The sequence below is a fragment of the Odocoileus virginianus genome, chromosome 17, assembly GCF_023699985.2.
Source record: "Odocoileus virginianus isolate 20LAN1187 ecotype Illinois chromosome 17, Ovbor_1.2, whole genome shotgun sequence".
In the NCBI taxonomy this organism is placed as follows: Eukaryota; Metazoa; Chordata; class Mammalia; order Artiodactyla; family Cervidae; genus Odocoileus; species Odocoileus virginianus.
The window spans coordinates 41,498,879-41,512,258 of NC_069690.1; the positions used below are offsets into that span (position 1 = coordinate 41,498,879).

The following is a 13,380-nucleotide window of genomic DNA, read 5'->3' on the forward strand; positions in this document are numbered from 1 at the left end:
TCAGAAGTTCATCACCTGCAGCCGCTCCGTTGCGTCAGTCGTGTCCGATGCTGTGCGACCCCACAGACGGCAGCCCACCAGGCTTCCCCGTCCCTGGGATCCTCCAGGCAAGAACACTGGAGTGGGTTGCCACTTCCTTCTCCAATGCACAAAAGTGAAAAGTGAAAGGGAAGTCACTCAGTCATGTCCGACTCTTAGCGATCCCATGGGCTGCAGCCCACAAGGCTCCTCCGGCCATGTGATTTTCCAGGCGAGAGTACTGCAGTGGGGTGCCATTGCCTTCTCCGAGTTAGTCAGCTAGAAGCTATTAATTCTAAGGTCTCCTTTAGGTTCAGCCAGTTGAGGCACTTGTGTAGATTTAGATGGCTTCCTGAAATTCCTGCTGTTTCTGGGCACAGTCCCAGAAGCCTTGGTTTTTCTGCTGTAGCATCAGCAGAGGCCTCACCTGTGGTTCCCAGTTTTCCTGATGTCAAGACACAGGTGCAGGGATCCCCATGTAAGTGGTGTGTGGACAGATAAGAGGGGCCCTGATTCTGGATCTGGTGGTTTCCTCATTACATGAGGAAGAGGAGCTCTGTAGCATTTTTAGACTTATTGAGTCTGTTTCTCACTCTTTGTGATTTTATAAGACAGAATGTGCTTTAAATATCTTCTTCCTGAAACTAGTCAGAGTGAATTCTGTTCTGTGCAACTCAACCCTGACCAATATATTCTGGAGTGAAAAGGTATTACATATTTGACCTAAAACAAAAGATGTCTCTTATGATTAGAGAGAAAGAAAAACTCTTATGTACTGATAAAATCCCACACATTGGTCCAAACTATCCCAAGACAGCAAGACAGGCTGAAGTACCCTCAGTCTGTCAAACAGAGTGTCTAGGGTGAGACCTCCTGGGACAAAAGATCCATGGTCCCTCGACACCCATTCTCTCTCCTCCACCAGCTACCACTGAACTCTCCCCTGGTTCTGCAGGTGGGATGGGACTAGCTCACACAAAGCCAGCACTACAGACCCAGGAGGGGCTGGGGGAAAACAGCAGAGGGTTTCTGAGCTTTTATTTCCAGCCAGAGACTTTCACTTTTTCCAATACACAGTGCTGCTTGCCGAGAGCCAGCCTTGCTATCTGATGGGCAGTGGGCCAGGGGCTATTGTGCACAGGCCCACAGCTTGGGGCAGGAAAGGGAAGTCTCCCCAAACCAATGGCTATCAGAGGAAGCGAATGGAAAAATCAGGAGTTGGCAGAACTGCTCCAGAGCATTTTCAGTTTTGTTTTTATCTTCATTTCAGAAATCAGGGGCTAATGACACACACAATAGCTGCTGAGGATGAGTGAGACAGGGACCAGAGCAGGACAAGATACTGACCGCAGAGACTCACTGATGCTCTTGTGTTTACCAGCTGGACCCCAGCAAGCCAGGCAGCATGAGCACAGTGCCATGCCGGATACAGTCAACCCAGGTCCCAGCGGGCACGGCAGGGAGAGCAGCTTCCCTGGGCCACCCTCTCCTGGCACTCCAGTCTGCTCCTGCTCTAGCCTCATCAGGCCCCTCATGCCAAGGGGCCCCCTGCCATCACCAGCTGAAGCAAAAGAACGGACTGATAATCCTGTGTTCAGGGTGGCCGCAGCTTCCCACGAAGCCTCTCTACACAGGGGTTCGCGCTGCCGGCTGGCCACACTCCTCCTTGATCCAGGGCAGCAGAGCTGGAGCAAACTCTTACCCCAGGATATGGCTGAGTCTTTTGCTCTGTTCTTTGACTCAAAGCTGAAAGAGAGGCTCCCAGACTTGAGCCCTTCTCATAGGAGACTCCTGTCAGGAAGCTGATGCAGTCAGGAAGTTGCCCCCACAGGGAGTTCTAGGGCTTTGGGTCAGTGTTAATGTGCAGGTCACTACAAGTACAAAGAGATAGCTGTTTTTGGCCATCAGCTATTTTCTCTAAACCCGGTTCTCTCTCGGGGGGCTGATGAGGGGAGGAATCCAATCTTTTTTTTCTTCATCAATGGAAAATCTTAACCAATATATCCCCATTTCCTCACACTGGACCAGGCTCTACAGAACAGAGCTTCTCGATATTGTCATCCCATAAGACCCTGAGAACATCCTGTTTCAACTTTCAAACCTCCCATTTTATTTTGAAGTTGCTACTGCCACTACACAGTTTCTGGTCTCATCTACTATTGCAGAATTTTAAGCAGGGAGAAAAAACCTGTGGAAGTGAAGGAAGCTGACTGTTTTGTCTCTGTGTTTGTGGTCACCACCTCTGCAGTTCACTCCTGCAGGTCTGTACCAGGGCTGGAGGTCCGCACTGTGCAGTTCTCTAACTCGTTACTGTCCAGGTGTCACTAGAAGGCACCTCATCCTTTCAACACTCCTGTTTTTCCACCTCTCCTCTCTGAGGACGAGGGCTGCCATCCTCCTTATCCAGGTACTATAAGCCCTCTGCCTGGACTCCCCTGTTGACTCTCAGCAGGAGGGTCCCCTCCCTAGGGTACCCTCTTCACCGCCTCCAATCTCCTTTTCAGCTGTCTCTGTGCCTCCCTTCATAAACAAGCTCAGATCTCTAGCCTAAAAATAGCCTGACCTTATTTCTGCCACTCCCTTAAGCCACTAGCCCACCTCTTTTTTTTTCTTTCACATGGCCAAACCCTTTGAAAAAGAACTGATTGCCTCTACTCATCAGCTACCCATTCCTAAGGGGTTGCAATCTGGCTTGCCCACTGCAGGTTGCAGTGGCAAGAAGAGGAGCCAGATGGAATGAGAACAGAGACAAAGGCACTTAAGATGCGCTAAGAAAATTAGAGTCAGATGTGGCAGGGATGGGTCCTTTACTTGAGGGCTTAAGGGCATCGCCTGACATATTATGGAAGAAACAGTGCCCGAGCTCTCAGTTTCAAAGGTGAGTAGAATCTCCAGAGGCAAGGACACAAAGAAGGGGATATTCACATAGGGAAATTCCATTTGCCTTGTCTGGAGATCTTCCCCAAGGGTCTCTCTTTTGGGTTAACATACTATCTAGTAGGTTTTATTTTTGGTTTGGGCGGTTTGTTTTTGTTGGTTTTTTTTTTTAAGCTAACTGGATTGAAAAAAAACTGGAATTCAAGGTATGTATATTATGATGGGAAAAAACCAAAGGTGAACATGATAGCTGGTTTCAAGCATCTGAAAAACTGTCAAATGAAAGATGTTACCTGTGCTGCTCAAGAGAGCACTACTAGAGCCAATGGGTAAAGTGAGAGAAGGCAGAATCTCAACTCAAAATAAGGACTAATCTCAAATAAAGAAAGTTGTCTCAACTTGGGTGGGGCTTCGCTGCACTTCCTCATTATTGAAAATGCTGCAGTGGGAGCTGAATGACCTGCATATTCAGTCTTCCGCTCAATAGCACAGGTATGTTAATGTTAGTGGGGAAGGAAGGCCAAGAGCCCCTCCTGTTGGTGGGGGTTGCATCACTAAGGCTTCTAATTTGACCCCATTTGCATGGCTAGGACTTCTCCTATCCCTCATGCTTAAACCTTAACTCCTCTCTTTCTGTTTCCTTCTCTTCCAGAAGGCCCTACCCCATAGCAGCAGAGCAAGCAATGAGACGTGTGGATGCAGACGACAAGTTTTTCCTCTTAGTCTGTCCTTCTCCAACCTGGCTGGCGCCAGGAGAGCCTCCTTCCCACCCTGGCATCCTCTCCCTCCTGCTTCTCTGGTCACTCCTTTCCTGTGTCCTCCACAGGTTTGTCCGCCTCTAACTGGCCACTGTCTGGATCTCTAAGGCTCAGTCCTAGGCCCTCTTCTCTTCTCACTCTAGAGTCTGTTTAGAAACTCTCATCTGGGCCCTAGGCTTCAACTTGACAACATCCATTTTTCTCCTCTACCGCTGCTTTTCTCCCCTCTGAGCTAGAGATTTGCAGAGTTAGCTGCTCATCTGCTGTCTTCTCTTAGCTGACTCAAATCTATCTCCAATTCAACCTGCCTAAAATTTCATGCCCTTCTCAGCACCTGAAACCAGGCTCACTTCTAATCGCTGTCTTGGTAAAAGGCATTGCCAGATCCATAAACCAGTAACTTACCACCCTGCTCTCTCAACACCTGAAAATGCAATCCAATACCACAGTGGTTCTTAACCCTTCTGATCTTAGAACCCTTTTTCACTTCTAAAATTGAAGACACCAAAGATCTTTTATTTATGGGGGTTATAACCCATTATAACCCATTGACATTTCACTGTATTAGAAATTAGGGTCAAAAAGTTTAAAACACACTGATAGACAAGCACACATTCCGTTAGCCACAGAGCAATGACATTACCCCAAGCAGGTGACCTCTGGAAAATTCCTCTATTTGTGAGAGAATGAGTGAAAAGTTGATCGATGTCTTAGTGTTATCATGAAAATAGTTCTGACCCTGATCCTAAATGGATCTCAGGGACCTCCCCACCATCTCCCCCATGTTCTAATGGCTTTACCTTCTAAATGTCTCAAACTCACCTGGTCCTTCCTCTTTACCTACCGTCACTAGTTTAATCCACGTTTCTGTCTTCTTTCACTTGGACCACCACACAGGCTAATATGGCTTTCCCTTGGAGCCATGCTTGCCCCTCTTGGATCGGCTCTTCAACCCTTATGTAGCTAGAGAAGTCTTTTCAAAATAAAACTCTGAATACGTCACCCATTCCTCTTCACTTAGGACCAAAATCTACCTGCCAGTCCTCAGGGCTCTGCCCCCTATCCTCAGCCTCGGCCCCTCCTCCTCAGCCCTGTTCTCAGCTCTCCAGCCCTCAGGGCTTCCCTCTGCTTCTGAAATACACGGCACTCCCCTTTCCCCTTTCTATGAGGCCTCAGCAAGGGAAGCCAGGAACTCTCCTCCCTGTCCTTTTGAATAACTCCCATTCATGCTCTAGGTCACAGCTTAAGGCTTCACTGGCCCTGAAATCAGGTCACATCCTTCTGTTATACGTGCTCACACCACCACACACCTTTTGGTCAGAGCCTATAATTAGGCTTGTCGCGTCACGACAAGTGACATATGACCTCCTACAGGTATATAAGGGCCACAGGGACAGGAACTGTGCTTTGATTTCCATGATTCTGGCACACAGCAGATACTCCAGGTAATTATTTCCTAAATGAACAAATGAGTAAATATGCAGTTTGACAGGGAGAGAGATACCATAAGATAATGTGATAAGCGTCAGAATAGAGATGGGTACCAGGGGTCACCACTCCCAGCGTTTGCCCAATGCCTACAGAGCGAGTCCATGTGCAGTTGAGGCTCCTTGGTCACGGCAGACATCCTTTCTCAGCTGTCTCTATTTCTCCTTCAAATACATCAGCCCAGTCAGAAGGGTATGTGGGCTCTCCACCAGCAGATCACTGAAATGCCCTCTCCCATCATCCTGGCCTATGGAAATCCTCCATAACCTCTAAAATTCCAGCTCACACTGGGTGCACATCCCAGGTCACTCTCGTCAGACATAGCCTCTGCCACATCCCAGCTTTACGAGTCTCTCTCATAATCCAGAACCATCTGGTGTTCTCAGCAGTCACCATCTTCTTTGGTGATCGTGCCTGGCAGATGCCCCTTTCTGTGCCCAGAATATCTGTCTACATTTCACACTCAGTAAATCTTCCCCTCATTTGTCATCTCTGATGTTCCCTCTCTTCTGTGAAAGCAAAGTCCTGGGTGGAGCTGGTTCTGCCTCCTTTGTGTCCCCACACCACCCTCGGCCTTCCAGGTGCCTCCACTATAGCCCCCACACCAGCCTAGAGCCTGGGATATAGTGCTGGCTGAAGGGAGGAACCCAGAATCTGTGCATGCTGGGAGGCTGTGTTGCCCACTCTTTATACAGACAGGAACTCATTTGTAGAAATTTTACTCCTCAGCACTCTAAGACAAGGAAATTCCAACTGGGGTCCCTACGACAATGGCCAACCATGTACCCCCATCTCCACACACGTCACAGGCACTTGCTTAGGAGCAGGAGGCCAGGTCACTGCCCAACGTCAGTACTCACTGCTTCCTCCACAAAGGAGCAGCGCTGCCCCGCTCCAGCCCCTTGGTCTCTACAAGGGTTCTAGAACAGAAGCCAAACTAGCAGAGATACCCAGGTTCCAGGACACCTGGATTCCAGGGCCAGAGATGCTCTGGATAAGGCCTCCCTGCTGGGGTGCTGGCTCTCCCCTCAACCAGCTTACTGTAAACATACCCACCAATCATCCACAAGGCTAGGGAAACATGAAACGCATATACGGACTTCCAGCTTGGCAACACTTACTACCAGGGCTTGCTCGGGCTCCAGAAATTACTCAGTGAGGCAGAGTCAGTGTCTCAGCAGCACAATCTTTCTGCTGCTCCCTGGGGAGGCTTCTCATTCCCACACAAGCTCCATGACAGGACTGATGCTCAGAATGCAGCCCCCCACCCCACCCCACCCTGCCGCCAGCTCAGCTTCAGATCTCCAGAGAGCAGTTCAGTTTGATGCAATTCTACCTGCCCAGAGAGAACCTGTATGGACAGCAGCAGGGGTTCCAGCAACATCAGGGCAGCAACCTCAATGCAAATGCTGACAAGGCCAGACTCCCCCTTAAAACAAATTGCATGATTCAAAAAGAGAGCTTTTTCCTCAAATGTGGAAAAAGGGATCCAAAGCAAAACTGGACTGCCTGGTATAATGCACAGATCTGATTTAGCTTTCTTTCCCAGGAAGGCCTGGCAGCAGCTACATATCTTTCTAATGAGCCAACTGTATATACTACATCAACAGTCTCCTGTCCTCCCAGACACCTTAGACACTCCAGTAGTTTTGTTGGTCTGATCTTCCGTGAAGTATCAGAACTCCTCAGGAACCATAAGCAAGAGGCTTGATATCAAAACTCAAACTTGGACCTGACTTCTAACTCTGCAAGTTCCCAGTCTTTTAGGGAAAGTATGGTCAGAAGTGAGGGTCCACTGCCACTGAAGGTCCTCAAGCAGATGTTTGAGATCATTTTTTCGGGGCTGTTGAAAAGGACCTGATTACCCCACCACAGCATGACAGCATAAGGGTTAGGACTCCATCCCAATCACATCACTATTTCTCTTCCCCAAAGAAAGGCATGGAAGATTATTCCAAACAGCATAGCAGTCAATAATGTTTGATGATTGTTTTTTAATTAATAATTATTTTTTAAAAGAATATTAAAAAAAAACCAGCCAGATAGGTAAGAGGAAAAAAGGGATGAGATACTCACTGACAGAGAGGTGCCTGCTCCTGGACTCAGGGGGCTGGTAGATGGTATTTACATCTCCCGCAGACTGGGAAGCTTTGATTCGCACTTGCCTGGACACCCCGGAGTGGGGAGAGGAACTGGTCTGCAAGATAAGAGGAAAAAGGCTGAGCTCACTAAGGAGGCAGGCTGAGAAATGTCCCCTCGCCCCTCCCTGGAACGCAGCATGCTCTCAGCCACCTTCATGCCTTCAGTGCATGAGCTTCTCAGCTTTCCCTCAAACCTCACTCCTCAATCAGATGTGGCCCATCGCTATCTGCTCAATTCATTTTACAGTTTCACTGATAGAGGGCACAGATACCCAGTGCTCCAATGGAATAGGTGACGACCCAGACACACAGGAATACCAGGCATTCCTATAGTAATGTGCCAAACAGAAAACAGCTGTACATATCCTCTCATAAAACTCTCTGAAGGGTTGGGCAGAATAGCAGGAAAAGCAGATTATCTCAGCAGCAAGATCACCTGTTGCGTGGGGGTTCAGCATGGAAAATGATGGCCACCTCTGCACCAAAAACTCTGGTTGATAAAACATTTTAAAAATAATGTGATATACTTCTTTTTCCCTCATCATCATTGCTCCCTGAAAATTAGGGTACAATGAGCTTGGCTACTTCATGTTACTGGAGCTTACACGTGAGCCATCTTGGGACTGTGTTCATCTCACAAAGACTCACAGGTACCATGCTGCCCGAGGTCAAGGACTTCAGGACAGGGTCAGCAGCCTTGCTACATCCACCCCACTTTGCACTGACTCAGTTAGGCCACAAGGTGAGCCTTAAAGAGAAAACAAAGCAATAAAGGGGAGCCCTGCATGAGAAAGTTTACAACTGATGCCTGAATGGGAGCAAGTGATGTCAGGCTGTGCTCATAATTAAGTAGAGCGCTATGGAGAGTGGGAGCTCAGAATTTATAAATAACTTGGGTCAAAATTTCTACTTGTTTCTCTTTTTCTCTCTTTCTCTCTCTCACACACACCTCCCACAAGGAAAAAAAAAAAAGTGCAACCAAAACAAACTCTATCCTGTCCTCCAGGAAAAAATGCTTCCCGCGCGCGCTCAGGGGGCGGTCCAGCTGCCAAGCAGCCTCCTCTGTCTCCCCGCGCCGGACCTGATCACATGCCAGCTGTCCTGACACACTGTCCTGCTCTAACGGGAAGTCAGAACCAAGGGGAAGTGAGTGTTCTTGCTGAAGCCTCCGATGTGCAATAGCTCTCCGCCAAGGGCCAGAAAGGAAAAAACAATCAAAGCCACACGCTGGGGAAGCAGGTCAGTGAGGGGCACGCAAAGGCTACAGCCCTGCAGTCAGACAGAGAAGAGCTGTGCCGAGCACCTCAAGGACACCTGCTGGGACAGGGCCTGACGCAGAGTGGGAACTCCATACATCTTGGCAACACTATCTGAAATTATCGAAGAATATAAATTCTAATCTCTCAATTTTCAAATCTAAAAGCTGAGACAGGAAATGAAGTTCAATAGCCGGCACAAGCATAGGTTTCTAAGAGGAAAGGCTGACTGTGGCACCAAGCTGGAAAACAGATGAAGGGAATCAGCGAAGGTTTCTGAGCAGGGCTTCTCACATTGCTATGTGCACACAAATCGCCTGGGACCTTGTTCAAATGCAAGATTCTGATTCAGGAGGTCTGGGGTGAGACTGAGGATCTGCATTTCTAACCAGCTTTCAGGTGATGTTGATGAGGTGGTACATGAACCACACTCAGAGCAATGAGGCCCTCGGAGGTGAGTCATATTTGGTTTAAGGCAGTGGTTCTCAGCCCCATCTACCCAGCAGAACTGCCTGCGGGGTTTTTGACACCTCAGACCAACTACAGCAGATAATCTGGGGGTAAGGCCCAAGGACTGGTATTTTAAAAATCTCCCCCAATTGTTGGTAATATTCGGTCAAGTTCGGAAAACCCTGATTTTGAGAATGACAAGAGAATGGCATGGTAAACAAAAATGAAGTTGATGCAAGGACTCAAGGAACCTGGAACAAGACCTAGAAGTGGAAAAGAGAGGGAGGAAGGTGGGACTAGGAAAAAATAAAAGTGCCTGTAGAGAGTGAAAGGAGTCCCAATGGGTGCAAAGTGTGTAGATGGCAGAACATTCTAGAGACAGCAAATAGAAGGCATGCGACCATTTTGTGAAAACCTCACTGAAAGACTCTGTGGGTAGCAGTGTGCTGTGGCCGACACAAACAACATGAAATATCACCGGGGAACCATGTGCACAAAGACTGCAGTCACTGGAAACTAGGAGATCAGCAAAAAAAAAAGATTATAAAAGTTGACTCACGAATTATCTTGATTAAAGATTTGGTGGTATCAGACAAAAGGAGCAGTTGAACTCAATGATGTAGAGAGAAAAAAAGGGGTATCCATGTGTTTGGTTTAGTTTGGTCATGGAAACGTGAGCTGAGAAGTGGCTCTCTGGATCTCAGCGGTCCTCTGTTTCAATGGTGGCACCAAGAGACATTTGCATGGAAGACCATGATAGTTATGATCACTGTGGAAGCATCCAGATTATTTAATAAATTCACAGCTTTTAACACACATGAATTTATTAAAAGTCTGAAAAAAATCTATTTTGAAGCTATACAACTTGAAGAAAGGATGACATGTTTATGTTTCTTATACAAATTCTTATTTCTTTTTTGTTCTCTGATAATCCTCATATTCAAGGGGTTCATTCAAATTGAGATGAGGTGAATAAATCTGTGCTTTTATTGTCCCCACTTTTCAGTGCTACACAGACTTTGCCTAAAGGTATGTATGCTTCAGCTCCCTTTCCTGACTAAAGAGTTCCAGGCATTTTAGGCTGTTCATGTATAAAACTGATCCCGACTCCATAAAAATTTGTCTTGTCTTGGACCTTTCTTAGCTCAGTTCCCTTCTAAGTTGAGAAAGGAAGAAAAGGGGGAAAAAATGACACATCTCACAGGTTTTCCTCATGGGCAACATTACATTTCCTGTTCTGCTTCTAATGAACTGTGGAAGAACCTGGGTGAGGTTTTCCAGAACTACAATAATTTCCAAAGACTACTATAATAATCCTAATAATAAAGGATCTTACAATAATCCTAAGACCCTTTTCCTGGATGGTGTCTCGTATGTACTGGACTACAGTCAGAACATCTGCGCTCTAGCCCAGCTCTGTCACTATTACCTGCTTCACCCAGGGCACATCACTCTAGGCCTCAGTTGCCCTAGGTATAGACTAGCAATAACCAGGATCCCTGAAAGTCACAAAAATCAAATGAGAAAAAAAGTACCTTAGACACATAAAATGTAATAATTTTTATTTATCTGTTAGCAGTGCTACTGGCTTGTGGGATCTTGGTTCTCTGACCCGGGACTGAATCCTCATCAGTGAAAGCATGGAGTCCTAACCACAAGACTGCCAGGGAATTCCCAAATGTGTAATGATTTTTAAACAGGGGCCAGACTAAAGATATTCTGCCCACCAAGTTTAGTTCTAACTTCCTGCACTTGCCCCATTATTCTTATAAAAATAAAAAGAATTATCATGTAGATTATCCTGGATATTTAGTTTTTATCATATGTACAAGTGACAAGATAATATTGAGCTTGAGATTACATTATGATGGTGGAAAATCTGGAAAGTTATAAGAAGGTCAAGAGCTTTAGAAAGATAAATTAAGAGTTAGATGAACACACACTTAGAAAAGCAGTCTGTAATAGCAAACAGCTGAAAGTCAATGGCCCAAGGCAGAGGTCTAGGGCAATGAGAACTACTGAAGGAGGTGGTGAAGTATCTTAAAATGGCAGTAAAATCAAGGCTAGAGAAAGGTTCCTCAGACTAAGAGAAGTTCTGTGATTACCAAAATCCAAGTGTTCTCAAGTGAAAACAACACTGAAGTCTATGACATGGTTTTGGCCAGGTGTGATGGGAGGAGTATGACTATCCACCTTGCTGAAGGATGAAGACGGAGGAAAGGCTAAAATCTGTCATAGAAAGAGCAATTAAAAAAGGAATCAATAGAGAAGAGACAGTACATTTAAAAACAAGAATGAGAAGGGAAGTGAAGGTTCAGATGGTAACAAAAGGCTATTGAGATGATAGGCTGCTAAAACTGAAGGAAACTATAGGAACAAAGTGGCTGACAGTGATCATCAAGAGGGGATGAAGACTGGGGTGATGTGGTGTCCTGAAGAAGTATATGTAGAGTGTGATCTAAGGGCTGGTGCCAGGTTCCAACCTGTGGTGAACCAGTCCTCTACAATTTAAGTACTGAAATGTGAAGAGTAACTTGCTAATAAACACTTTGGTAACAATTTGGCATAGTGACTTATGCCTATTGAATCTAACAAAAACTGTGGGCTTGTGTTTTGTATGTCTCTCGTTCATTTTTCCACTTTTCAGTTTTTGTGTTTTTAAAGAAGAGCTGGTCTATGACAGATTGGAAACTAGAAGAACAACAGTGAGATTTCATCACAAACAGAGAAGCACTCTTCTAAAGGTAGGACACCTAAACACATAGCAATTTTGGATCATGATACCTCTGTTTACAAAGAAGCCTGAAGTCTAGTTGAGGAAGTCCCCAAGGAAAGATTTCATCACCACCAGTACTACTGTTAGTCTTAAATGTAAATCTTTATAAATGCCAAAAAATAGGAGCAGTTTAAGCATTCTAACAGTAGCAAAACTGGTTACTGAATAAAATTATGGTATGTCCACTCAAGGAACTTCTGCATCCTTATAAATTATAATCATGAAGACTGTATATTAACAGAAAAATGTACATGACAATAAGTGAAAAATTATATTAGAAAACAGCATAAACACCATGACAACACTTAAAAGTGTGTATACATATGGCCAAAGAGAAACATATCAAAAATCAATCAATGTGTTTTGGTGCTAGAATTATGTAAGACAATCCTTTTTTATTATTTTAACTTTACAATAAGCTACACTGACTTTATAATTTTTTAAATATACATCCTTAGAAAGAGAGGCATCAATATGGCATTTATTTCATGCAACATTTAATGTAATGCCATGAGTGTCAGAGATCAGATGGTCATCTTTCACACAGCTCTGGGTGCTGTAGCAGCACCTACAGCTGAGTGCACCCTTTGATGGATGCGGAGGTAAATGTACAGAACCAGTTGTCTGAAGCTTCTCATCAGGGGAGTGGAGGGATCACCATCAGGGTTGCTGGCTCCCAGTTAAACCATCACGTCATTAAATTTCAATTCCAGTTTCTTCTGTAAAAAAGGTGTTTGCTAAATATGGTCTCTACTTGACTCTTGCTAACATTTCAAGTAGTCACTGTTGCTCTCTTAGGAAGATGGGTTCCAGAAAAACAAGATACAGCTCCAATTCTCAAGGACCTTACAATCTTTTGGGATAAAATTTACAAATACGCAACAACTTTGGGGCAATTACTAAGGAACCTATAAACTAGTGTGCAAATTATATCCAAAGACTAAAGGAAAGGGGAATAATCAATATGGCCTCAGTCAAAAATACTGACCAAATTGTAGCAGGTAAATCAAGCTAGAACCTAAAAAAAAAGCTGACAACCAGGGTCTGGCAAAAAGTAAGAAGAAAGAACTGTAGAAGAAGGGAAGTATGCTGAAGAACTTGGAAAGATGAGACTGGGGAGCTGAAAGAAGGATAGTTAGTGAAAAATTCTGGATGATAGGCTACATTTAGATCTCACATGACAGGCAATGAGAAAGGACTACAAGGAGAAGGTAAGTAACTCGAACAGAGAAATGAAGTAATAAAGTTTATATTTTACTTCAGAATACTTCCCAAAACATACCCAGAACAAAAAGACACTGGGAAAGAGAAGACCAGTCCTCATGCTCAAGGACACTTCTGTACTATTAGAAAACATCTTCTTTATTCTAAGGCTTCCTAACTACATTCTTCTGTGTCTTTCCCTAATCAACAGACATTCTAAAGTCTCTTTAAAAATAAAGCACCATTCCCTCTAAATTCTGTCCGGTATAGGGCATCCACGGTTCTCAGGAAGTAAAGTTAGCTGTCCACAGTTGGCTGTTTTCAAGCATATGGAAAGGAAAGAACACCAAAGAAACCTTCAGGAACATGTATGTGAAGAAAACTGGTATAGGAATCAAATAGAAGACAGATAC

General features: G+C 45.2%; 1 protein-coding gene across 4 annotated transcripts in view; it reads right to left on the reverse strand.

Annotated features, from left to right (window-relative positions):
- Positions 1 to 13,380, reverse strand: part of MAP3K3 (mitogen-activated protein kinase kinase kinase 3) — a 58,038-nt gene that overhangs the window by 14,477 nt on the left and 30,181 nt on the right. For all 4 annotated transcript variants that reach the window (XM_020875241.2, XM_020875240.2, XM_020875243.2 and 1 more), the window contains one exon: positions 7,218 to 7,338. In XM_020875241.2, the coding sequence (XP_020730900.1) occupies positions 7,218 to 7,338 (121 nt within the window). The remainder of the gene's footprint in view (positions 1 to 7,217; positions 7,339 to 13,380) is intronic.